Genomic DNA, 27,670 nt, shown 5'->3' on the forward strand with positions numbered 1-27,670 from the left:
CAGTTTTGAACTTAGGTCCTCCTGACGTCAGGGCTGGTACTTTAATCACTGCACCACCTAGCTATCCCTAAGCTTTTTATTTTAAAAATATACGCATATATGGAACCTTGTGTTGCAATTTTTTTTCTTTCTCCCTTGCTTCCCTCCCATCTTATCCCTTAGAGGACAAGTAATCCAATATATGTTAAACATGTGCAGTTCTTCTATGCATATTTCCACAATTATGCTACACAAGAAAAATCAGATCAGAAAGGAAAAAAAATGAGAAAGAAAACAAAAAGCAAGCAAACAATAACAAAAGAGTGAAAAAGTACCGTGTTACGATCCACACTTCTCTGCATTCCTCTCTTGATGCAGATGGCTCTCCAAGTGATATTATTTTAAAATCTCCTTCTTGATCTGTTGCTTTGAAATCGAAGGGGAAAAATATTAGGTTATTCTTTTTCTATCCTATTCAAAAATATTTGCAAGTTAAAGGAGTTAAGTGATTTTTACTTAGGGGACTATGTTGGAGGAAACCGCAGAGAAGAAAGGTGATTTCATGTAACATGATAAAAGTCAATAATTCTTAGATTTGGACTATTTAATTATACTTAGTAACAGGAATTTTATGAAGAATATAAAGCAAGAATACTTTCATCAAATCAGTTGCCTAATTGAGAAGCAAGTTAAAAAGCACTAAAACAAATTGTTATAAAAATGTGCATTATGTAACAAAAGAGCATAGATGAAGTGTTTTTTTTTTTTTTAAATTTAAAAAGATGTTATGCAGTTTTCCAAATTGAACTAAAATTGACAAGGCTTCCAAAACCTTATCTGGAATATTAATTCTGGCATTATTAATCTCCACCCCCCCAAACTGAGACTGAATTTGAATATTGGCTCAGTATTATCAATAGATGTTTGGATAAAGTAGAAACCACTACAAGTTTTACATCATGTTAGTATGATGCTGGAAGTAGCTTCAGTTAGCAAACCAGTAATTTTTATGGATTATAGCTGCTTATCCAATTGGAAAGAGTACATTTATTTTGCTCCTTATCTTTCTAAACCTAAATCTTTCTAAACTTTCTAAGTCTCGTTAAAGAGGTTAGTTCATCAGCCATGCTATAATTATTATTGAAGAAAATCCCATTTCATTCTAAGGAAAGAATAAACGGAAGTGGAATGTATCTCTAGGCTTTTCATTTGGATTTGCAAATAGCCCCTAATGAAATATCAAATAAGCAAACCTTTAGTTTGCGAATAGTAGATTAACTTACTTGTTGACCACAATGTTGGTGATTATTATTCAACTGAGGCATATTAAATCTTATCAGCCAAAACCCAATATTAACAAATCTAGGGAAAATTATAATATGGCATTCTACACATATTAATTGTTATTTATGTTATTATGAAAGAAAATTGTAAAAGGCTAAAACTTGGAATGGGTGCATTTGAATCAGACAAGGGAACACTTAAGGTTAATTATTTGAAAGAAGGCTATTCTACCATTGGTACTGGCTCAGTGTTTGGTGTAAAGTTAATTGTAGGCAAGGATTAGAGGGGTGGGGTGAGAGACTGCCAGAACTCACTTGGCAGCAGGACCAAGAGGAAAAAGAGATTCTAGACTGGAATTGAGGAGAGATCCTTGGCAAAACTCCTGGCAGTTTTGTCTGTCTCCTTTACTTCTCCCCCTAAAGACCAAGGACTTTTGCTTATCCTGACTCTGGCTGATCTTGAGGCCTCCAAGGAGCTAACCTGGACTTTACAGAAAATTAGAAATACGAAAATCTTTATTCTTAAGAATAACTATATTAAAAATAGTAGTTATTTAAAAATGTCCCAGTAGGAATCCTTAATTTTGGTAATAATATATTAAAGTATTGATACTATTTTGTAATTCTGAAATAATTTACTATCTTTAAAATGAAGGGAATATTATAAGAAAACATTAAGAGAAACTATGGCTTGAGAAATAAAGGCATAATATGACATGATAATTTCAAGGAATTTTACAATCACTAGTTTTTATTTTGGGAAGAATTCTACAATTTGATCTTCTGTCTTTTGACTGGCAGAGAGACAATTTTTTCTTATGGTGAAACAATTTGGAATATTTGAACAGAGTTTGTATAGTTTGATAGTTCTTTGAGCATAGTTCCAAATTGTTAGCATTCATTTTTATAATTTTTTTGAGTTCCAAATTTTTCTCTCTTCCTTCCCTTCCCTCTTTCAAAGGTAGTAGGCAGTTTGATATGTTTTATATACATGCTATCATGTAAAACATTTCCATATTAGTCATAGTTAAGAAAGAAACATGAAAGGGGAAAAAAAACACATGGAAGTTTAAAGTGAGAAAAATATATACTTTGATCTGCATTCTGAGTCCATCAATTCTTTATCTAGTTATGGATAGCATTTTTCTTTGTGAGTTCTTTGTAGTCTTGTATATTATATTTCTGGGAAGAGCTGGGTTATAGTTAATCATCACACATTGTTGCTGATACTGTTGATGATTCCACAACATTTACCTGATTCTAGTCGCTTCACTTTATCTCCATTTGTACAAGTCTTTCCAGGTCTTTCTGTAATCTCTTTTATCATTTTTTATTGCACAGTAATATTTCATTACATTCTTATATCATTGCTTGTTCAGCCATTTCCTAATTGATACATATTTCTAATATTTTGTCACCTTGAAAATGACTGCAATAAATATTTTTGCATATATGTCTTCCCTTTTTTTGTGATCTCTTGAATACAGATATAGTAGTGGTATAGCTGTGTTAAATGGTTATGCACAGGTTGGTTGCTGTTTAGTCATAGTTACAAATTGCTCTATAGAATGGTTAGATTAGTTCACAACTTCACAAATTAGTAGTGTAATTTTTCCACATTCTCTCCAACATTTGTTACTTTGCTTTTTTGTCATTGGCCAATCTGAGAGGTACAAGGTGGTATCTTTTAATTTGCATTTCTCTAAGCATTTTGAATTTATTTTGGAATATAGTGTAAGATGATGAGCTATGCCTAGAGCTTTCCAGTTTCCCTAGCAGTTTTTGTTAAATAAGCTCTTTCCTAGTAAGTGATTCTTATGTTGAACATTGGGCTATTGAGTACCATTGTTTCTTTTTCTTATGCGATCTGTTCTTTTTAATTTACCATTTAGTTTTGATATCAATTAGCTTTGATAACTGCTTCTTTAAAATATATTTTAGGGGCATTGAGGTGGCACAGTGGATAGAGCACCAGGCCTGACCTCAGGAGGACCTGAGTTCAAATTTGGCCTCAGACTCTTAACACTTCCTAACTGATCCTGGGCAAGTCAATTAATCCCAATTGCCTCAGCGAAAAAAAAAAAAACCAACAACCAAAAAAACAAAAAAACCCCCAAAAAACTCCATTGTTTAAGTTCTGGAAATGCTATTATCTTTTCATCCCTACTTTGTAGATAGCTAGATATGGATATACATAAACATGTATATGTATATGTGTGTGTTTACCTATCTATGTAGACATCTATCTACCTATCTATTTACAAAAAATATATTTAGAATAACACTTTCTATTTGGTTATGGAATATTATTGCCCTGTAAGAAATGACCAGCAGGAGGAATACAGAGAGGCTTGGAGAGACTTACATGAACTGATGCTGAGTGAAATGAATAGAACCAGAAGATTGCTGTACACTTCAATGCTGTATGAAGATGTATTCTGATGGAAGTGGATATCTTCAACATAAAGAAGATCCAACTCACTTCCAGTTGATCAATGATGGGAGCTACACCCAGAGAAGGAACACTGGGAAGTGAATATAAATTGTTAGCACTAATGTCTATCTACTCAGGTTACTTACATCTTCGGAATCTAATACTTAATGTGCAACAAGAAAATGGTATTTACACACATATATTATATTTATATTTTATATTTTAACATATGTAAAATGTATGGGATTGCCTGTCATCAAGGGGAGGGAGTAGAGGGAGGGAGGGGGTAATTTGGAAAAATGAATACAAGGGATAATATTATAAAAAAAATTACTCATGCATATATACTGTGAAAAAAAATTATAAATTAAAAAACAAGAAAACCCAACACTTCCTATTTGTAGATCAGCTACACCATGACATAATGGGCAATGAAGTAGGCATGGGGAGGGAAACCTATTTGTTTATAGTTCTTAAGATCAGTTAGGCAGACCATAAGATGTCATGTCTAACATATCATATCTTTGTTTCAATAGACATTTCGTTGTGTTCTAAAGTAAAAATATAGCCTGTTACTTCCCCCTCCATATGCTACACCTTGATCTAATGTTTTTATGGTTTCATGATTTTGCTCACTTTGGAACCCTATTGGGGTGAGCTGACGATGGTGGTATATCTAACATATAATGCCAGATTTAGAATATTGCATTCTATCTAGAGACTACAGTGATTTTTAAAATGTGATTATTCATTTACTTGTCATAAAATAATTTATAAAGAATATACATAATTTATAAATAGACATGACAAATGAATATATTTCATTCTACTTTTATTTTTTTTCATTCTACTTTTAGTGTTAAACATATATTTAAATACAAGAGAACCCTTTGATGATTTTAATGAAATTATCAATTCACCTCCTTCCTCCCCCTCCCCTAAAGGTGCTCATTATTAACCAGAGATTCTTAGCAGCAGAGCAATGATTGTCAGGGAAGGGACTACAGTAGTAGTAGCTGACCCAGATAACACTATAAATAAATAAGATTCCATCTTATTTAAATTTATTTGTCTTAGGCTACCATCCCCATTCTAGTGTTTATTTCATCATAGGTTTTTATAAACTCTGATAAAACTTTAATTGTAATAGTTTTTAATCATAAAATAATTTTCAAATAATATTTTGCCCATCAATTTCAGTTATAAATGTATGATTTTATTTGCATTTTTACATAGTATGATTTTATATCATTATAACTGATAATCTGATTGTTGTACTTTTGTTCATTGTAGCCAATAAACAATTTACAGACGTATGCTGTTTCTCAGATATACAGGAACCCTTTAATCTGTATCAAGATTCTACTCAACAGGTAATTTATTTTGCGCTCAAATCCCTGCCCCCCCCCCACCAAGATTAAGACTGAAAGAACTAGGATATTCCAACTCTTTAATAATGATGGCCCTGCCAGCTCCCCAGTCAATATGTCTGAAGCTTAACTTATTACTGGAATTAAAACTGATAGGGAATCAAAAATCATAAAGTCCACCCCTTTTAACCTACAGTTAGGGAAACAGCTTCAGTTGTCTAAAGCCATGGTCATTCAAATAATTAGTAGCACATCTGTCTAGACTCAGATTAAGAGATGGAAAGAATATCCCCTCACCTCCATTTTATAGCTGGGGAAAATAAGCCACAAAAATATTAAGGCACTTGCCTAAGGTCTTAGGGGTAAGGAATGGAATAGCTGTGATTTGAATCTGTCTTCTGATGCTAAATCATTGTTCTTTCCAGTATACCACACTATCTCCCTAAACTTTTTCATATATGTCTGTCTGTCTGTATATATATTTATATGTTTATAGATGTATGTAAGTATATTTATATATATATATAAAATATGTGTGTGTGCATGTGTGCATGATGGGGGAAAGAAATCCATTCCAGGTATGGAGATGAAAAGCCATTAAGAAAATATATATTAACACATCATATATCATATAATAATATTATATTACATAGAATGTATATTATTTATATAACAGCATATATAATGTGTTCTATATAGCACATATTATACAATAATATACATAATGTCATATATATGATATCTATATAAAAAGTCATCATATATTATCTACTTATCTGTTTGTCTATATTCTATTAGTGATTTCCCTATCTCTTTCTTTGGTCATGCCCTTCTTCATTTGATTTATTTCTTCCATATTCACCTCCAGATGTTGAAGTCCTACTATTCCTTTAAGGTGATTTCAGATGCTATCTTATCTGAATTTATACCCCCTTTGATGGCCTATTTTTTATTTATCTTTATATTCCCAGCTCACATCACAGTACCTTGCACAGTATTCCTTGTTGCTTTCAACAAAGTACTTTGAATATAAAAGTTCATATTTCAATAAATATTTGTCAAATGAATTTTTATCAATCAAAGGTCACATGTATGGATTATCTACAAGGTGCCACAAGAAAACCAAAATGACATTTTAACTGAACCTAAAGGATCATTAGAATCATTGCTTGTGGGTAATTTTTCAAATTAAAATTTAGCCAAATGTTATACATCCAAATTCAGGAATAACATAAATTTTAAATAAATTTTGGGTTTCTTTTTGCAAATATTCCATACTATTTCTAATTATACTTCCACCATTTAGATATCATGTTATACATTTACCATGTCAGTAAAGTTGCTCCCAGATTTGTTAAAATGTTAAAATAAAGGGCCTTAATATTTTAAGTGTAACTATTGGTATTTTATATACTTATTTTAAAAACAATAGCTTTTTATTTTGAATAATAGCATTTTATATCAAAATATATGCAAAGATAGTTTTCAATGTTCATGCTTTCAAAACTTTGTTCCAAATTTTTCTCCCTCCCCTAGAGTATTAGCAATCCAATATATGTTAAACATCTATAATTCTATATTCTAAATATATTTACACATTTGTCATTCTGCACAAGAAAAATAAGATCAGAAAGAGAAAAACAATGAGAAAGAAAACAAAAAGCAGGCAAATAACAACAAAAAAGGTGAAAATACTGTTGTGACTCACATACAGTCCCTAAAGTCTTCTTTCTGCATGCAGATGGCTATCTCCATCACAAGTATATTAGAATTGGCCTGAATCACTTCATTGCTGTAAAGAGCCTCCCTCATCCATCAGAATTGATCTTCTCATAATCTTGTTGTTGTGTATAATGCCCTCTTGGTTCTACTTACTTCACTTAGCATCACTTCATGTAAGTGTCTCCAAGCCTCTTTGAAATCATACTGCTGATCATTTCTTACAGAACAATATTATTCCATTACATTCATATACCATAACTTATTCTATTTCCCAACTGATGGGCTCAATTTCCAATTCCTTGCCACTACAAAAAGCTGCTACAAACATTTTTGCACATGTGGGTCCTTTTCCTTTTTTTATGATCTCTTTGGGATACAGGCCCAATAGAGACAATACTGGATCAAGTATGCACAGCTTGATAGCTCTTTAGGCATAGTTCCAAATTGCTCTCCAGAATTAGTTCAGAACTCCACCAACAATGTGTTAGTGTCCCAGTTTTCCCACATCCCCTCCAACAAAGTACTTTGAATATAAAAGTTCAAATCTCAATAAATATTTGTCAAATGAATTTTTATCAATCAAAGGTCATTATTTGTGGATTGTCCAGTTGGTTTAGTAGAATATTATCTTTTCCTGTCATCCTAGCCAATCTTAGAACTACATAGTGGTACCTCAGGGTTGTCTTAATTTGCGTTTCTCAGATCAATAGTGATTTAGAGCACCTTTTCATATGACTAGAAATGATTTCAATTTCTTCACCTGAATATTGTCTGTTCATATCCTTTGATCATTTCTCAATTGGAAAATAGCTTGTTTTCCTAGAAATTTGAATAAATTCTCTATTTTAGAAATGAGGTCTCTGTCAGAATCTTTGGATGCAAAAAAATTTTTTTCCCCATTTTCTACTTCCTTTCTACTCTTGTTTGTATTGGTTTTGTTTGTACAAAACCTTTTAAATATAACCAAAATTACCCATTTTGCATTTCATAATGTATTCTAGTTCTTCTTTGACCATAAAGTCTTTCCTTCTCTATATCTCTGAGAGGTAGACTATTCTTTGTTCTTCTAATTTGTTTATGGTATCACTTTATATCTAAATCATGAATTCTACTTTGATCTTATCTTGGTATAGGATATTAGATGTTGGTCAATTTCTAGTTTCTTTCTGCCATGCTATTTTCCAATTTTCCCAGCAATTTTTGTGAAATATTAAGTTCTTATTCCAGAAGCTGGAATCTTTGGGCTTATCAAATACTAGATTACTATAGTCACTGACTATTGTGTCTTGTGAACCTAACCTATTCCACTGATTCCACTCTATTTCTTAGCTTGTACCAAATGGTTTTGATGACTGCTGCTTTATAATATAATTTTAGGTCTGGTACAGCTAGGTCACCTTCATTTGCATTTTTTAAATAGTTCCCTTGAAATTCTTGACCTTTTGATCTTCCACATGAACTTTATTATTTTTTTCTAGCTCTGTAAAGTAGTTTCTTGGTAGTTTGGTATGGCACTGAGTAAGTAGATTAATTTAGGTAATATTATCATTTTTATTATATTAGTTTGGCTTACCCATGAGCACTTAACATTCTTCCAACTGTTTAGATCTGATTTTATTTGTGTGAAAAGTGTTTTGTAATTGTGTTCATATAGTTCCTGACTTTGTCTTGTCAGGCAGACTCCCAAATATTTAATATTATCTACATTTATTTTAAATGGAATTTTTCCTTGTATCTCTTGCTGGTGGATTTTATTGGTAACATATAGAAATGCTGATGACTTATGTGGATTTATTTTGTATCCTGCAACTTTGCTAAAAATTGTTTCTAGTACTTTTTTAATTGATTCTTTAGATTCTCTAAGTATGACATCATATCATCTGCAAAGAATGATAATTTGGTTTTCTTATTACGTATTCTTTCCCAATTTCTTTAACTAAAGTTAAAATTTCTAAAACAATATTGAATAATAATGGTGATAATAGGGAACCTTGTTTCATCTCTGATCTTATTGGAAATGGTTCTATTTTATCCCCCTTACATATGATGCTTACTGATGATTTTAGATAAATGCTACTGATCATTTTAAAGAAAACTCCATCTTTTCCTATCCTCACTCTTTTCATTTTTGTTACTAGCAATTTGATTTTCTTTTTCTAATCAAATTAAGTAAAGGTTTATCTATTTGGTCTATTTTTCTTTAGCCCTTTATTACATGTAATTTTTATTGTATCATTATCTGAAAAAGATGCATTTACTATTTCTGCCTTTTTGCATTTGATTTGGAGGTTTTTATATCCTAACATGTGGTCAATTTTTGTGTAGGTTCCATGTATTGCCAAGAAAAAAGTATATTCCTTTCTATCCTTATTCACTTTTATCCAAAGGTCTATTGTACCAAATTTTTCTAACATTCTGTTTAGCTTCTTAATTTCTTTCTTATTTGTGCCTCCCCCCTTTTTAAAAAATCACTTTTCCCTTCTTCTGTTCTATTACCTTTCCCTTTCTTTTCCCCTTTCTCTTCCTACTTTCTTATAGTATGAGACAAGTTTCTTTATCATTAGATATGTCTCATTATCTCTTTGAGTCGAATACAGTGAGATTAAGTTTCATCAATGCTTCTCCCCTTCCCTTTTCCCCTCAAATGTAATAGGTTTTTTTTTGGCTTCTTCATATGATCAAATTTACCCTATTTTACCTCCCCCTTTTTCTTCTTCCAGTACAATCTCTTTTTTTATATCATCACAGTAAAGTCAAATTATACCTACATCCTCTAAGTACACACCTAACAAAGATACAATTCTCAGGAGTTAAACATGTTATCTTTCCGTAGAGGGATGTAAACCTTTAAAAAGCATAGTTTTTTTTCTTCTTCGCTTTTTATCTTTTTATGCTTTTCTTGAGTTCTGTATTCAAAGATCTAATTTTTCTGTTCAATTTCTGTTCAACTCTTTTCATCAAATTAAATGAAACACCCCCTGTTTCATTGAATGTCCATGTTTTTCTTTGAAAGATAATGCTTAATTTTGCTGGATATATGATTCATGGCTGTAGTCCAAGTTTCTTTGCTTTCCAGAATATCATATTCTAGGCCCTGTGATCCTTTAAAGTAGAAGCTGCCAGGTCTTGGGTATCCTGATTGTGGCTCCTTGATATTTGAATTGTTTCTTTTTGGCTGGTTTGCAATGTTTTCTCCTTGATCTGATAATTCTGGAATTCAGTTACAATATTCCTTGGAGTTTTTATTTTGGGGTATTGTTCAGTAGGTAATCAGTGGATTCTTTCAATGACTATTTTACCTTCTGGTTCTAGGATATCAAGCTAGTTTTCCTTGATGATTTCTTGATTTCTTGAAAAATGCTGTATGGGGCAGATAGGTGGTGCAGTGGATAGAGCACCAGCCTTGAATTCAGAAGGACCCGAGTTCAAATGTGGTCTCAGACACTTAACACTTCCTAGCTGTGTGACCCTGGGCAAGTCACTTAACCCCAGCATCCAAAAAAAAAAAATGCTGTTTATGCTCTATTTTTTACAATGTGGTTTTCAGGTAGTACAAATATTTCTTAGATTGTCTCTCCTGGATCTGTTCCTAGGTCAGTTGTTTTTCTGATGAGGTATTTTACATTTTTCTTCAATTTTTTTTTTTCCTTTTTGTGGGAGTTTGTTTGATTCTTGAGTCATTTACTTTCATTTGGTCAATTCTCATTTTTAGTGAATTACTTTCTTCCTTTTTTTTTTTTAAATCTCCTTTTGCATTTGGCCAATTGAACTTTAAAAAAATTTTATTTTTAATTTATTTTTTATTATAGCTTTTATTTACAAGATATATGCATGGGTAATTTTTCAGCATTTTCAATTGCAAAACCTTTTGTTCTAACTTTTCCCCTCCTTCCCCCCACCTGTTCCCCCAGATGGCAGGTTGACCAATACATATGAAATATATTAAAGTAAAAACTGAATACAATATATGTATACATGTCCAAATAATTAAAAGAATCAGACTTTGAAATATTGTACCAATAGCCTGTGAAGGAAATCCAAAATGCAGGCGGACAAAAATAGAGGGATTGGGAATTCTATGTAGTGGTTCATAGTTCTCTCCCAGAGTTCTTTCGCTGGGTGTAGCTGGATCAGTTCATTGCTGCTGTATTGGTGGCCACCTCCATCAGAATTGATCAATGTATGCCAATTGAACTTGAGTTGTTTTGTTCAGTGGATTTTTTCCCCCATTTTGCAAATTCTGTTTTTCAAAGAGTTTTTTTCTTTTTCTTTCACCAAAATTTTTTAAGGAGTGATTTTCTTCAGATAATTTCTGTGTTTCTTTTTCCAGAGTTCTCATTTACTTTCCTCATTTTTCTTCTAACTCTTTTAAGATCCTTTTTGAATTCTTGGCCTTTTGAAATGAATTCCATTTTATATCACCCTTTGAGTTTTCATCTGGAGACACTTTGCCTTTAGCATCCTTAGGTTTTGATGTCTGTTCCTCCCTGTCTGCATAAAAACTATCTATGGTTAGAGCTATTTTTGCTTTTTTGTTCATTTTGCTCATTTTTCTTCTTAGGGCAAAGGGGAGATTGTCCCAAGTTTCCTATACAGGAATCAGGGCTTCATGCTGTTCTGGGGCCAGTACTGCCAACTTCTTTATGCTGGGGTTTAGGAGATCACTATTTTCCTTCTGTAGTTGGGGGGGGGGAACTCACACGTACCTCCAAATGAATTAGTTAAGGCCTGATGTACTTCAGATTCTAACTAACATTGTTATTGGTATTTTCTTTCAGTCTTCTTCTTTGAAAAATGAAGAAGAGAATTCTTTTATAGCTCTTATACCTAAGGAAAAAGAGAGTAAGTTCAGTAAACCTAAGGTACAAATTATGAAGAACTATTCAAATGTGCTCTCAGTTTCCTAACATTTACAGATACTTGGAATCAGTTCTGCTATATAGAATATTATTGGCCAAAATAACAAAGTATTATTTTTAAAGATAATAAGAATATTTTGTGGCCATTTCTTTTTTTAACTCTCCTTTCTTTTTAGTAGTTTATTCATATGTATTGCACCTATCAGCTTTATCAAAGAAATGAAAAACAGCAAAAATGTAGTGAATAGCCAGCCTCAGAACCAAAAGTCTTGATGGAAAAGTCTGCATCTTAATACTATGTGATCTTGGGCAAATTACTTTGCAATGGAAGCAAAACAGTTTCTTCAATAGGCATTAGAACTTGATCTTTCTGTTTTATTATAGTCCACTTTATCTTAGCATCTATCCAAGATGTATCTACATTTAAATATATCTTGTATCTCTCTCTCTTGTATATCTTTCTTATGTTCAATGTATGTGTGTACACAGAGAAGAGAGAGAGGTGGGGTGGGGGAGGGGGAATAGCTCAATAAGCAGCCCACCCAACATGTTATTATCTAGGCAATAAGTATTTTTCATATACTATTTTTCCAATTTGTAAAATTAGATTATTTCTTTCAGATGACTGTCTCTATTAAATTGTGAGCTTCTTAAGGGCAGGAACTGTTTTTGCCCTTTTTAACATCCCTATTATTTAACACAGTGCTTGGAATAATATAGTAGGCATTTAATAAATGCTCATTTGACTTATTGATTTCTCATCTCTGTAAGAAACCTTTGTCTTGTTCTGGAAATTGATGTTTGATGTTGTCTGCAGATATCAGCTTTTAGAAAACCTGACTAGGAATCATTCTTCTAATTGGGATCTCTGTAATACCCTCCATTATGCTAATGAAGATCTACAGGCAGTTTGTTTTATGCCTCACAGAACATGTAATCTCTATAGTCATATTCTCACAAAATCTTGCTTGATTTTAATATGAATGTGGAAGATACTTTGAAAAGAAATGTATAGCTTAGTTTTATTAAATTAAATGTTGTTTTAAAAACAACAGAAAATAGACACAGTGTTATCTTCCATTTGTAAAGGACTGAAACTCTTGAGTCAATGCACTGGAATCAGACAATTGAGCACTTAAGGCTAATTACCAATTGGACAATACTCTATATAAGAATATGCTTGGAAAATGGCCCTTCCCACTATCCTGTGCTGGCCCAATCGTTTGGTGTATACAGAGAATTGTGGGAGGGAATGGAGTGACACTAGCCAGGGTCACTTCTGGGAGAGAGACAACAAGGTGAGATTGCAGAGATCCTAGGTGTCCATTCTTTTCACTTCTACCGCTAAAGACAAGAATAAAGACTTTTGCTTATCCTGACTCTTGCTGATTCCAAGATACGCAGGCCGCCACATCCATTCTCTTTTTTTATTCCCTTGTGGGAAAATAAAGTGGTGATTTGTTATTGAAAACTGTCCTAGTTCCAGTAGTTTTTTTTTTTTTTTTTTAAATACTCTCAATGGGTACAAATGTAATCTTAAAATATTTTTATAGAAATGAAAAAGTTGTTGCTATATGTAATTTTTGGGGGGATGTCAAGGAACTCTTCTATACTTTCAGATTAAAAAAATGATTTCTGAATGTTTTCTTTTTCATATATTAATAAAGCCTGCTTCTAATTTCCGTTTCTTAATTTACTTAGAGGGTAAGTCCAAATTTGGTGATTTTGCTGTTCCTGCTGATGTGAATAAATGACCATAGTAACACTGACAAATCAGAGTGGTTTCACATTCTTCATTTTTCATTCAATTTCATTGTTAAAAGATGCATTCAAGGTAACTGGTTTCCTAGGTTAATTTTCTTTTTATTTGTTTGGTTTTTTTGTTTTGTTTTTGGTAAGGTAGTCTCTTTGCAATCTTCCTTTTCCTCTTCAGTACTATTTGGGTCACACAGCAAAGAAGATTTGAGTTCTCCTTTCCTATCTTTAGCCTTTTATTAGTTGGGTATTGACTTTTGATCACTTCTCTAATCATTCCATGCTCTCCCTACTCAGATGATGCCATTCAATTTATTTTTTAAAAATTTATTGATGCTTTAAAAAAATCACCGTCAGAGGTGGTCAATGAAAATGAAGAATAAGACAAATTTAAACAAATGGCCAATATGGGAATTTGTTTTGCTTGATCATGGTTTTTTTTTTTTTTTTTTTGTTAAAAGAGTCCAAGATAATGTAATAAGCTTTTATTAAGTGCTTCTTATGTGCCAGGCACTATCCTAAACTTTGGGGATACAGTTAATAATAACATAGCAAGGGTCTTGTTTGCCTTTTTTTTTTTTTAACACTTGGTAATTAAAAAATTAAAATTTAATTGAAATCTTAACTATTACTTCCCAGTGGGTTTCTTCTACCTCCAAACAGAACTCTCCTTTATAACAAACATGTAGAGTTAAACAAAATGAATCAATACTTTGGACATGTCTAAAAATGTATACTTCATTTCATAACTAGAGTACACCATCTCTTTGCCAAATGGTGGGAGGTGTCCTTTACCACTAATCCTTTGAAGTCACTGTTGATGATTGAATTGATTAGCATTCATATATCTCCATTGCAGGTAAGCAGTTCCTGGTATGTTCTTTGGAATACAGATTGATAACTTAAAAAGCTTTATAAAACTTTTAACTGTAGGCAATGGACTGATAAATCAATTATTAATACATTTAGTTGTTATAGAGGGAGAAGTTAAATAGATTTCTGGCTTTAGGATATAATTCTACCCCTAGAATTCATTACAAATTTGGAACAAATCCTTGTGGGGGCAGGGGAAACAGAAGGCTCTTAATATGGATTTAAGAAATATGTATTTCTTAGTACAATGGGGTAAAAGTAAGTATTTTAACAGATAAGAAAATGTGTTCATATTTATGTTCCTTTATGCACAAAAGAAAGCCTTAATTGTTATCTGTACATATTAGGAGTTTTATTTTCCTTTTAAATTTGTAACTTAGAATTTCTGCATTAAATTTTAGTAAATTCATTGTTTTGCCAGTTTGCTATTTAGAAATAAATCCTTTATGTATCCCTTTAAATAGCATAGGTAAAATGTCAGGATTTAGAATGGGAAGGGCCATTGGAGATCATTTAACCAAATTCCTCATTTTATAATAAGGAAACGGAAGACCATTGAGGGAAGTGAATTGGCCAAGATCATAATATAGGACATAGCATAGAATTTGAATCCAGGTTCTCAGATTCTAAGTCTAGAGTTCTTTCTCCTGCACTTTGTTGCTTCTCTTGGTTAGTTATTTACAGAATAGAAAACAGTGATTACATGATACCCCCAAGATTATGTGGACCCCCAAGAAAGAACATCAGCGAGAGGGTAAGGTCAGTGAATAATCTCTAAGGATGGAAGAGATACAGGAGCTTTCTTGGTATTTCTATTCTAATCTTTGTTCCCAGAGCATCTAGTCAGTTCCTTCTACTATGAACAGAAACACTCCCTCTCCCTCTCTACCTTATAGCCTAATTCTTACTAAGACATCCTCTCTTTGTCTATAGATATTCAGAAGTCTTTGCAAAATGAATCACACAGGATTAGTTGGCTCTCTTATTCATTGTTTAGTTATTCTTTATAACTTTTGGTAATATGCCTATTATACATCTTGAGGATACATATATATATATATATATGTATACTTATATTTATATATATATATATATATATATATATATATATATATATATATATATAATGTTCTAGAGGAAACCAAAACAGTTACTGCCTCTTATCTAATTTCTTTTTAAATATATATTTTAGATATTTTCTATTTATACTTTAGGATAGAATAGCAAATATTTTCTGGACTTTAGCATTTGAGTAATTTAGCAGTTCCTATTGTAGTAATACATATGAATCAATGCCTTAGTAATTATTTACCCTAGTTGACATTTTATAGAAAACCAAACTATGATTTTTCTAAATAGATATTATAAATGGATTCTTCTTCCCTGTGCATTTTAAATATTGTCATTTTTAATTTCTAGGGAGTTGAATTTCAGGGGCACCAAGTGGCAGGATCAGCTTCTAGTGAGGTAATGATCAGAGGACCCACTTCTCAGATGGAATGGAATCAATATCCAGATAGTGTGGAGTACAAAAGCTTCACACAAGGACCTTGCTTTTTGACACCAAAGTTGCCTAGTACTTGTATGATGACTGACTTCTTACAGGTAAAAAGATTTCTTATGTTTATGTCTCAGCACATTATTTCCCCTTATTTTAATACCGAAATACATTCTTTGAAGAGAGTAGTAACTAGCAAAAGTAGTGGTAGAACTAAATCAGTACATTGATCAAAAACTTAGGATTAGGGAAAAAAACATTTTAAAAATCACTTTTTAGGAATAAGTATTCAAAGAATTGTTAGTTTCTGCATAAAGGGATTATAATTAATGAAAAAGGTAATGGATCTATTAAAATAGGAATATCAATTCATAAAGGTATACAGAATGATGTCTCTCATTGTGGAAGTCTATATGCATGTTAATAAATGTTATAGAAAAAATCTGATCCAGAAATGTAAATAATCTTGGAATTTAGTTTCTTGAAATGAACCCCAAATTGAAATACAGTCAGCTCTTGATTGGGCCCCAAGTGGAACATCTCCACACTGTTTTAGAACTGCCTTCATTTAATATACATTAGGCAGTTAATTAATACAATTAAGAGTTAAACCTTGAGGCTGATTGATAAAGGTGACAGTACATATTTTAGTCACACACATGTGTATAATGTTCGTGAAATGTTCTTCACATATACCATTTGAATACTGATTATTATACTTATACCTAACATTTATCTTATATATCATGCTTTTCAAAGATTTTCTCTTTTATATCATTTTTTTTCTCAATAAATCCTTTATGGTAAAGAGTCAGATGTTATTCCCATTTAATATATGGATACACTGAAAGAGATTGTCCAATATCTATGATCCTGTCATGAATAGAATTGAGTTTTTTTGACTTCTAATCCAATTCTCATTTCATATACACTATGTTGCCTTTGTTGAATCTGTTAATATTTTTCCTGTTAGTCTTTTGTTGATTTTTAAATTTAATTTTATTTTAATTAAAGCTTTTTATGGATATGGACATGCATAGATAATTTTTCAACATTAACCCTTGCAAAACCTTATGTTCCAAATTTTCTCCCCTTTCCCCCAACCCCTCCTCTAGATGGCAAGTAATCCAATATATGTTGAACATATTAAAAAAATACATATATATATATGCATATATATATGTATGTATGTAAAGGGCTATAACTGAGCAGATGTACTTGACCTAGATGCAAGGTAACTTAGGGCTAATTACCAATTGGACAATTTTCTATTAACATGGTTGGAGGATGACCCTACTCAACTCGATGCTGGCTTGATCTGTGGATGTGGTGAGAGAAGGGAGGAGAGATCAGTGCGTGGAGTAGGAGGAGGGATTCATTCTTTGGCAGTAGAGAGGAAGGAGGTGTAGAGATTCTTATATATCTAATCCCCTGAGAGTGACCCCAAAAAACAAGAATAAAGACTTTTGCTGATCCTGACTCCGGCTGATTCTAAGATATCCAGGGTCACAACATATATATATATATATATATGTTAAATCCAATATATGTATACATATTTATACAATTATTGTACTACACAAGAAAAATCAGATCAAAAAGGAAACAGAAATGAGAAAGAAAACAAAATGCAAGTAAACAACAAAAAGAGTGAAAATACTATATTGTGGTTCACATTCAGTTTCCACAGACCTCTCTCTGGGTGTAGATGACTCTGTTCATCATAAGATCATTGGAACTGGCCTCAATCATCAGAGATTGAGATCAGAATTGATCCTCATATAGTCTTATGGTTGCCATGTACAATAATCTCCTGGTTCTGCTTATTTCTCTTAGCATCAATCAAGTCATGTAAGTCAGACCTCTCTGAAATCATCCTGCTGATCATTTCTTATAGAATAATAATATCCCATAATATTCATATACTATAACTTATTTAGCCATTCCTCAACTGATGGGCGTCCACTCAGGTTCCAGTTCTTTGCCACTACAAAAAGGATTGCCGCAAACATTTTTGCATATGGGAGTCCCTTTCCCTCCTTTAAGGTCTTTTTGGGATATAAACTCAGTAAAAATGCTGTTGGGTCACAGTGTGTATATACGTTTTGATAGCTCTTTGGGATAGTTCCAAATTGCTCTCCAGAATGGTTGGATCAGTTCATAACTCCACTAACAATGTATTAGTGTCCCAGTTTTCCCACATCCCCTCCAACATTCATCATTATTTTTCCTGTCATCTTAGCCAATCTGAGAGTTATGTAGTAGTACCTCAGAGTTTGCATTTCTTTGGTCAATGGTGATTTTTCACATGACTAGAAATGGTTTCAATTTCTTCATCCAAAAATTGCCTGTTCATATCTTATCACATGACTGGAAATAGTTTCAATTTCTTCATCCAAAAATTGCCCATTCATATCTTTTGACCATTTATCAATTGGAGAATGACTTGAATTCTTATAAATTTGAGTCAATTTTCTATAAATGAGGCCTTTTATCAGAACCCTTGAATATAAATTTTTTTCACCAGTTTATTGCTTCCCTTCTAATCTTATTTGCATTGATTACAAAATTTTTTAAACTTAATATAATTGAAATTATCTCTTTTGTGTTCAATAATGTACTCCAGTCACAGTGACATATTTGTGATTTGAAAATGTTCTTTTCGTGGCAAAAATGTTTTTAATTCATTGTTAGTTTTAATGAGGTAAATAAATATATATATTTAAGCCCTCAGATGAAGAAAACTTTTTGGAAGAAGATCTAAGCTTCAGAGAAGAAGAGGATTTTCAGATGACATCTGACTTTATTAAGGACCCAAATGAAAATAATACCTGTAAGTGATATTTAACTTTGTAAATTGACTAATAATACTAGGGATAGTTACTAAGTATGGTTGTTTGTTTGTTTGTTTGTTTTCCTTCATAGCAGTTTTGGATTTCCCTTTTACTGATTCTGGCAATACTGTGTCATCTTTGGACCACAATTTGAAGTTATCAGAATGGTCCTCATGGGAAATAAACAAGGTATAAACAAACCTTTCATAGTTTGGGGAATTATTTTTTATATATTATTATTTAAAGAATGTGAATGATACCATGTCTTTTAAGATTATATTCTTGCAATCAAACCATTCTCCAATTAATTAATGGTTGAGGGATATGAACAGACAATTTTCAGATGATAACATTGAAATTATTTCTACTCATATGAAAGTGTGTTCCAAATCACTCTTGATCAGAGAAACGCAAACTCGTATTGTTGGTGGAGTTGTGAACAAATCCAACTATTCTGGAGAGCAATCTGGAATTATGCCCAAAAAATTATCAAGCTGTGCATACCCTTTTATCCAGTAGTGGTACTATTGGGCTTATACCCCAAAGAGATACTAAAGAAGGGAAAGGGACCTGTATGTGCCAAAATGTTTGTGGCAGCCCTTTTTGTAGTGGCTAGAAACTGGATGCCCATCAATTGGAGAATGGTTAGGTAAATTGTGGTATATGAATGTTATGGAATATTATTGTAATGTAAGAAATGACCAGCAGGATGAATACAGAGAGACTTGAAAAGACATGAACTGATGCTGAGTGAAATGAGCAGAACCAGGAGATCATTCACACTTCATCAACAATATTGTATATGAGGATGTATTCTGATGGAACTAGATATTTTTAACAAAGAGAAGATCTAATTCAGTTCCAATTGATCAATGATGGACAGAATCAGCTACACCCAGAGAGGAATAGAGGGAAATGAATGTGGACTACTTGCATTTGTTTTTCTTCCTAGGTTATTTTTACCTTCTGAATCTAATTCTTCTTATGCAACAAAAGAACTGTACGGTTCTGCACACATATATTGTATCTACGATATACTATAACATATTTAACATGTATGGGACTGCCTGCCATCTAGGGGAGGAGGTGGAGTGAGGAAAGGGAAAAGTCAAACATAAGTTAGCACAAGGGATAATGTTGTAAAAAATTACCCATGCATATATACTGTCAATAAAAAGTTATGATTAAAAAAAGAGATTATATTCTTGCTCTCATTAATCCTATTGCAGAAAAAAAAGGCAAACCCTCAACTTCTAATAACAGAATATAAAAAGGAGTGGTTATATTGGATAATTACTTGAACTAATTTAATGCTGTAATGCAGTGGACATTCCTTTTATTTTGAAATTTTTGAAATTCTTTTTTTTAATAATAGCTTTTTAATTTCAAAATACATGTAAATAGTTTACAACATTCATCCTTGTACAATTTCGTGTTTCACATTTTTCTCCCTCCTTTCTCTGAACTTCCTCCCCTAGATAGCAAGTAATCCAATATATGTTAAACATGTGCAATTCTTCTATATATTTCCACATTTATCAGGACATCCCTTTCAATAGAGAATGCTCAAATAAGCATGACTTCATTGATCATGTAGTATTTCTAATTTCCTTTGTTTTTTAGTTTCCTAATTCCAAGTTACTAAAAATTGAAATCTGGATTATCTATTTCTGCCCTTTTAACTTTCTCTCAACTGATTTTTATTCTAATTGTGATAGGATTCTATCCTGTTGTAATTTTTAAAAAAATGTACCTTTTTTTCAAAACCTCAATTTTTATCCCTTTGTTTATCTAGGAGTATTTTAAAAGACCTATTTTTCACTTTTTTGTAATTTTAATATCTTTTTTTGTGAGTTTTGACTGCCAGATCATCTGTTCTTTTAGCTCTTGTGTAAACTCCTTCAGCACTGTCTTATAAATATAATAATAATAATCCATAACTATCTGTTTATACACATTTTTCCATAAATAAGTACCTAGTGGCAAGAGAAGATATACATATTGCAAAAGGGCTACATTATGTTAAGAAAAAAAGGAATTCTTTTTCTACCCTGTTTTCTGATGTTTCATGACAACAAAAACAATTGCTTAATGTTCTTCCTTTTGTAAGTTCAAAGTTCTCAATTACCTAATTCTAAGTGAATTTCAAGAACCCTTTTCTTGAGGTGTGAGGAAGCATGTAGAAGCACAACACCTATTCTTTTTTTTTTTTTTTTTTTTTGTTATAGCTTTTCATATACAAAACAGATGCATGGGTAATTTTTCAACATTGACCCTTGCAAAAACTTGTGTTTCAATTTTTCCCCTCCTTCCCTCCACCCCCTCCCCTAGATGGCAGCTAGTCCCATACATGTTAAATATGTTAAATACAATATATCACAACACCTATTCTTTTGGCAGCTTAATTTAGCTATCCCAATTCTAAAAAGATAATAATAAATCTTTCACCAATTGTTTTCCATTTATTTGCCATAATACTCTACCGAGAGTATTATGTATGTGTATGTATGTATATATGTGTGTATATCTATCAATATAAATATAGATATATTGATTTATCTTTCATTGTATCAATATATATTTCTTATCTATATCTATATCTCTATTATCTATATCTGTCTATCTATCTATCAATACAGTTCATCTGTGATGGTGAAGGTGTGGTCTAGCCTGCCAGTCAGGGTACTGATCTCTTTCTGAAGCAGTTTGGTGTCAGAGAAAATCTTGGTGATCGCTTTCTTCTGCTTCATGATGCTGCCCACGATCTCCAGAATTCTATGGGTGTAGGTTGAACAAGCCATGTCCCTGGGCAGGGTGTCCAGCTCCTTGACCAATTGCTTGTATAAACCATCCCTGCAGCAGAACTCCACAGCTACTGCCTGTACACATATTCCTGCAGGACCTTGGAGCTCTGTAGCCTTGTGCGACAACTCTAACTCCCTCTGGTCCTGGCACTTCTTAAGAGCTTGATACTTGGCCAGTAGCGGCACTTGATGCCTCTTCCACTGGCCAGCTAGGTGGATGATACACTAGGTGCTGGCCTCCACCACCACCTGCAGCTTGGCCAAGTTGCTGTGGGCCGCTGACAACAGATAGCCCTGTGCTGCAGCCTCCGGCTTGCTCCTGCTCTGTGGTGCTCAGCCAGGCTTGTTGGGCTTCCCCTTTGACCTGGTCCTTGCTAAGTGTCAGCTTCTTCATGGTGGTCCCATTTCCTTGATGCTCTGGCCCATGAGCTCCAGGTAAAATTGAAGAGAGGCCAGCTCTGCTTCCTGCCCCTCCCACAGCTCCTGTTCCAAGCAGTGGGGTTACAGTGGGGACAGCAGCACGGGGATTTCCGTGGGGGCCAAAGGTGGGGCAGGCTGCTTCCTCTTCCTGAGCAAAAATAAATTTCTCAGCATGTGTAAACCTGAAGCCCTTCCCTGGAGGCTCTCAGGCCCCTGCCCCCAGCTCCAAAGGAGCTTGCCCAGGTCCCAGGCGTCCCCCAAGGCACCAGACTAGGCCTGCCCCCAGATCTGCCTCAGCTCTTCACCACCATGGGGCCAGGTGTGTGTGTGTGTGTGTGTGTGTGTGTGTGTGTGTGTGTGTGTGTGTATTTTTTTTTTTTTTTACACACACACACATGAACTATTTTAAAGCAATTACTTTAAGACAGACTAGATAGAATAAGAAACAGAGTGGACCTGTGATTTCATTGAGTAGCAAATTCTTGGGTGAGGAAATTCTTCCTACTATAACAGGTCAACACTTCCTTTACAACTTTTAGTTTAGAAATATATAAGAAAATTATTATTCTTTTACTTCTTTTAGTAATAACATAATTAATAGTCATTTGTTTCCCTGTACTTTTCTTTAACTCAATAACTTAAAATGGAGTCCATTTAAATCTGTTGGGTTCAAATCTGACTTGGTCTGGAAAGTTCATTTTAATGAGCTGTATCCACTTAGATTTGGATAATCTTTGAGGGTAATCTTTGAATCTGTGGCCATCAAGAGGATTTATTTAGGTGCTAAGTCTTAAGGTGTGTTTCATTCAATTTTATTAGTGATCCAAACAAACCCTGTTCCTAGAAGCTATCCTGTCTCACTCAGGGCTAATTGTTCACCAAATAATATAGTAACACTTCCAATAAGACTAAATTTTGGAACATCAAGTATTTATAGAATTGTGGGATCATAGGTAAACAAATCTAGAAATGTAAGGGACCTTCCTCTAGTTCAATCTCATCTTGATGAGATGAGAAACAAGCCAAGAAAGCTGATATTATTTGCCTTGTTTCATACAGCAAGCTAGAATTAATCCTCTGGATCTCAATCCTGTGTTTATTTTGTTATTAAGGTGTGGTACTAAATGCTAAGAGCATAATGGAATAAGAAACAATCCCTACCTTGGAATAGCTTGTGGACTAGTTATGGACCTAGGACACCAGATTTTAGAGAATGATATATATTGACTTACGATTAAATACCAGAACGAGAGACACTGTTGTAGGAATTCAGAGTAAGCATTGTTAACTGGGCTGCTATGGAATTGTTTCTGAGGATGCATGGTGTGAAAATCTTTGGAAATAGAAACTGGTTATCTGGGTTTAAATCTTGGCTCTGCTGTTTATTACATTTTTGGCCTTGTTCAAATCACTTAGCCTCTGAGATCCTTATTTTCTTTGTCTTCAAAATGAGAAGGTTGGACTACATGAGCTCAACATTTTTAGTTTTAAAGCCTATTCTTCTTTATATTTTCAAGGCTTCTTGACTTCTTCTAAACTAGACCCATGTCAGATAACTCTTAGTCATTTGAGCAATTCAACATTTGTTTGCACCCTACCTTTTATTTTATGTGATTTAATGAAGCGAGGAGTTTTAACCCTATCTTATTTGAAAGGACTTTATAGCTTCCTTTGTCCCTAAGTAATGTTCATTATAATAATTATATATTTTCTATGTTCAAATTTAGATTGTAGAAAATAGTGACAAATTGAAAAGTAGGTAATCCAAACATGTTAATGCACTGATTTGTTTCTTTTGGCTCGTTATATGATTTTTTTTTCTACTTAGAGGATATCACCAGTGCAAAGGACACTAACCCCAGACTCTACCTTTCCTTTGAGCCTGAGAAATGAAGAAATTATGATAAACTTACCTGAGTCTCTGAAAGCAAGAACTTCATCTGGTAAGCTTTACTATTGTAATCTTAAATATATCTGTTGAATTTTTTGTAGTACTTGCAATCTGAGCAAGACTATTGATGGTTAGATAGCTGTTAATAAACTAAAAATGAGACTAAACTCCAAATAAATTGTTGCTAAGAATTCTATTTTCATATCTCTGCTATCTCTGTCCCTTGATTCCTCTAGTCACAAACTTATAATGCTTTTCACCCCAAGTCACTCATCATCACCATATTTCTTCTCATTTTGTTAAAGCTACTAAAATCCTGACATTTTCAGTTCTTTATTAGCTGCAATTCAGGTGCTTAAACTCTCTAAGTGTATCTTCAATTTCTAGGAGTCGTTGCCGTAGTCCATCACTACAACTTCTCAGTTTCACTCTTCTTCCTCCGGACTCCTGGATTGGAGATTAGGAAGCTTCAGTTTCTAGGTGATGGCCCATTGACATTCATAACTTGTCCTAAGTGCATCTATTCTGTCTCCCCCATTAGTCATGAGTATTGTGAAACTGTTACTAAACTGAACCTCTAGCCATTGCTTGGCTACACAATTCCACAACTGAAGAGTAGTTCTCTGCATTATCCTTCTCATTTCTTTTCTATTTCTCTGTCCTCTGTTTTTAAAAAGTAACTGGTGGGAGAGAAGGAGGGAGTATGGTCAGGGATTGATGAAAAAAGAAATGCAAGTTATAATAGGTAAATGGATAAGAGGAAGTAGAGATGAGGCAAGAAGGAAAAAGTAATTTTTTTTCTTTCATTAATTTTATAATTATAACTTTTTTTTGACAATCCAAATGCATGGGTACTTTTTTTTACAACATTATCCCTTGCTTTCCCTTCTGTTCCAAATTTTCCCCTCCTTCCCTCCACTCCCTCCCTTAGATGGCTGGCAGTCCCATAGATGTTAAATATGTTATAGTTTATCCTAGATAAAATATATGTGTGCAGAACCGAATTTCTTGTTGCAAGGAAGAATTGGATTCAGAAGGTAAAAATAACCTGGGAAGAAAAACAAAAATGCAAACAGTTTACACACATTTCCCAGTGTTCCTTCTCTGGGTGTAGCTGATTCTGTCCCATCATTGATCAACTGGAACTGAATTAGAGCTTCTCTTTGTTGAAGATATCCACTTCCATCAGAATATATCCTCATACAGTATCATTATTGAAGTGTATAATGATCTCCTGTTTCTGCTCATTTCACTCAGCATCAGTTCATGTAAGTCTCTCCAAGCCTCTCTGTATTCATCCTGCTGGTCATTTCTTACAGAACAATAATATTCCATAATATTCATATACCACAATTTACCCAATCATTCTCCAATTGATGGGCATCCATTCATTTTCCATTTCTAGCCACTACAAAAAGGGCTGCCACAAACATTTTGGCACATACAGGTCCCTTTCCCTTCTTTAGTATTTCTTTGGGATATAAGCCCAGTAGTAGCACTGCTGGATCAAAGGGTATACACAGTTTGATAACTTTTTGGGCATAATTCCAGATTGCTCTCCAGAATGGTTGGATTCTTTCACAACTCCACCAACAATGCATCAGTGTCCCAGTTTTCCCGCATCCCCTCCAACATTCATCATTATTTGTTCTTGTCATCTTAGCCAATCTGACAGGTGTGTAATGATATCTCAGAGTTGTCTTAATTTGCATTTCTCTGATCAATAGTGATTTGGAACACTCTTTTATATGAGTGGAAATAATTTTAATTTCATCATCTGAGAATTGTCTGTTCATATCTTTTGACCATTTATCAATTGGAGAATGGCTTGATTTCTTATAAATTAAAGTCAATTCTCTGTATATTTTGGAGATGAGGCCTTTATCAGAACCTTTAACTGTAAAAATGTCTTCCCAATTTGTTACTTCCCTTCTAATCTTGTTTGCATTAGTTTTGTTTGTACAAAAGCTTTTTAATTTGATGTAATCAAAATTTTCTATTTTGTGATCAATAATGATCTCTAATTCTCCTTTGGTCAAAAATTCCTTCCTCCTCCACAAGTCTGAGAGGTAAACTATCCTATGTTCCTTTAATTTATTTATGATCTCGTTCTTTATACACTAAATCATGGACCCATTTTGATCTTATCTTAGTATGTGGTGTTAAGTGTGGGTCTATGCTTAATTTCTGCCATACTAATTTCCAGTTTTCCCAACAGTTTTTGTCAAATGATGAATTCTTATCCCCAAAGTTGGGATCTTTGGGTTTGTCAAACACTAGATTGCTATAGTTGTTCACTATTTTATCCTGTGAACCTAACCTATTCCACTGATCAACTAGTCTATTTCTTAGCCAATTCCAAATGGTTTTGGTGACTGCTGCTTTATAAAATAGTTTTAGATCAGATACAGCTACGCCACCTCCATTTGATTTTTTTTTTTCATTAATTCTCTTGAAATTCTCGATCTTTTGTTCTTCCATATGAAATTTGTTGTTATTTTTTCTAAGTCATTAAAATAGTTTCTTGAGAGTCTGATTGCTATAGCACTAAATAAATAAATTAATTTAGGGAGTATTGTCATCTGTATTATATTCGCTCGGCCTATCCAATTATTTAAATCTGACTTTATTTTTGTGGCAAGTGTTTTGTAATTTTGGTCATATAATTCCTGACTTTCCTTTGGTAGATAGATTCCTAGGAAAAAGTAATTGGAAAATGAGATAGGGATGAGCTTACATTTTGAGTTAAGCAGATGTTTAGGAGTATTATAAGGAGTTGCTTTTGAAAATAGTATCCTAGATTGTTTGCTTCTTTGTATCATTGTTGCTTTATTGACCTATCAGGTTTATACCAACATTCAGAATTTAGGATCATAAGATATAGGATTGGCAAATACCTGAAGATATCATCTAATTGAACTTTCTCACTTTACAAATGAGGACACTAACATCTCATAGAACTTTAATGTGAACTTAAGTCTTCTAACTCCAAGTTTAGTGCTTTTCTTAAAATACTATTTATACTTATATTTTAAGTTTTTATAATAATATTCATAGTATAATGCCTGTTAAAAGCTTAGTACCACTGTGGGGTACATTCTAGTTCTTCAGAGAAGACTAGCAACTCTGTCTGGTATAAGGACTTCTCATGCCCTTTTCAGGGCTGCTCTTTCTGTTTCCACCTCTCACCCAGCTCTCCCTACTGTATTATTTTATTCATGGAAATGGTTTTTGGAAATTTTTTCCAGTAGATAATAATCTTGTCAAAAATTATGGTATTTTGTTATTTATTACATTAATTCCTATTGATGAGAACAAAGGTTCAAATATATAAACAAGAACACAAGAAAAAATAAAATGAATGTAAGGAAATTATAGTTGCTTGCTGTTTTGTGATTTTAATATATATAGTTTGGATTCACTCCTATAAATGACGCTCTCACACAATAGTAAAAGTAAAATTTAATCACACAATACAAGGAATAGACTGCTTACAATAACATCCAATACAACGAATAACACAAAATATTAAAGAAAGGGTTAATAATATAATAAGGACAGTAGAAAAAAGATAAAGAAAACATCACCAATTCGAGGGAGCACCAACTCTCTTACAATCTCGTCTGGGAACCCCATTTTAGCAGCCTTTGAGTCTCGAATAGGGAAAATTTCCCCGGCAGATAGTCATCTCCCCAGTGAGGTCTGAGGAGACTTAGGGCTTGCTAGCTTATATAGGACTTTAAACAAAGAAGGCATTCGGCTAACTGATTTAACAATAGAATTCTGCACATATAGCAGTTACGTGACTTAGGATGCAGAACAAGTCAATTCATCAAATGTTTACGTGAAAGGTTTATGAATTGGAGCAAGGAAACAGACTGTTGTAGATATACAGGAAGAGAGTAGCCATGTTTCTTCAAGCATAAGCAGTTCCAGGAGGGCTAGTTC

The 27,670-nt window shown here is 33.2% G+C and overlaps 1 protein-coding gene across 1 annotated transcript in view; it reads left to right on the forward strand.

Moving 5' to 3' along the window:
- ZGRF1 (zinc finger GRF-type containing 1) overlaps positions 1-27,670 on the forward strand; it is a 97,578-nt gene that overhangs the window by 19,043 nt on the left and 50,865 nt on the right. Inside the window, 5 exon segments of the mRNA XM_074275162.1 lie at positions 4,990-5,069; positions 15,695-15,880; positions 18,501-18,606; positions 18,699-18,796; positions 23,660-23,774. Coding sequence (XP_074131263.1) covers positions 4,990-5,069; positions 15,695-15,880; positions 18,501-18,606; positions 18,699-18,796; positions 23,660-23,774 — 585 coding nt within the window.

This window comes from Sminthopsis crassicaudata, chromosome 6 (assembly GCF_048593235.1).
Source record: "Sminthopsis crassicaudata isolate SCR6 chromosome 6, ASM4859323v1, whole genome shotgun sequence".
Classification (NCBI taxonomy): domain Eukaryota; kingdom Metazoa; phylum Chordata; class Mammalia; order Dasyuromorphia; family Dasyuridae; genus Sminthopsis; species Sminthopsis crassicaudata.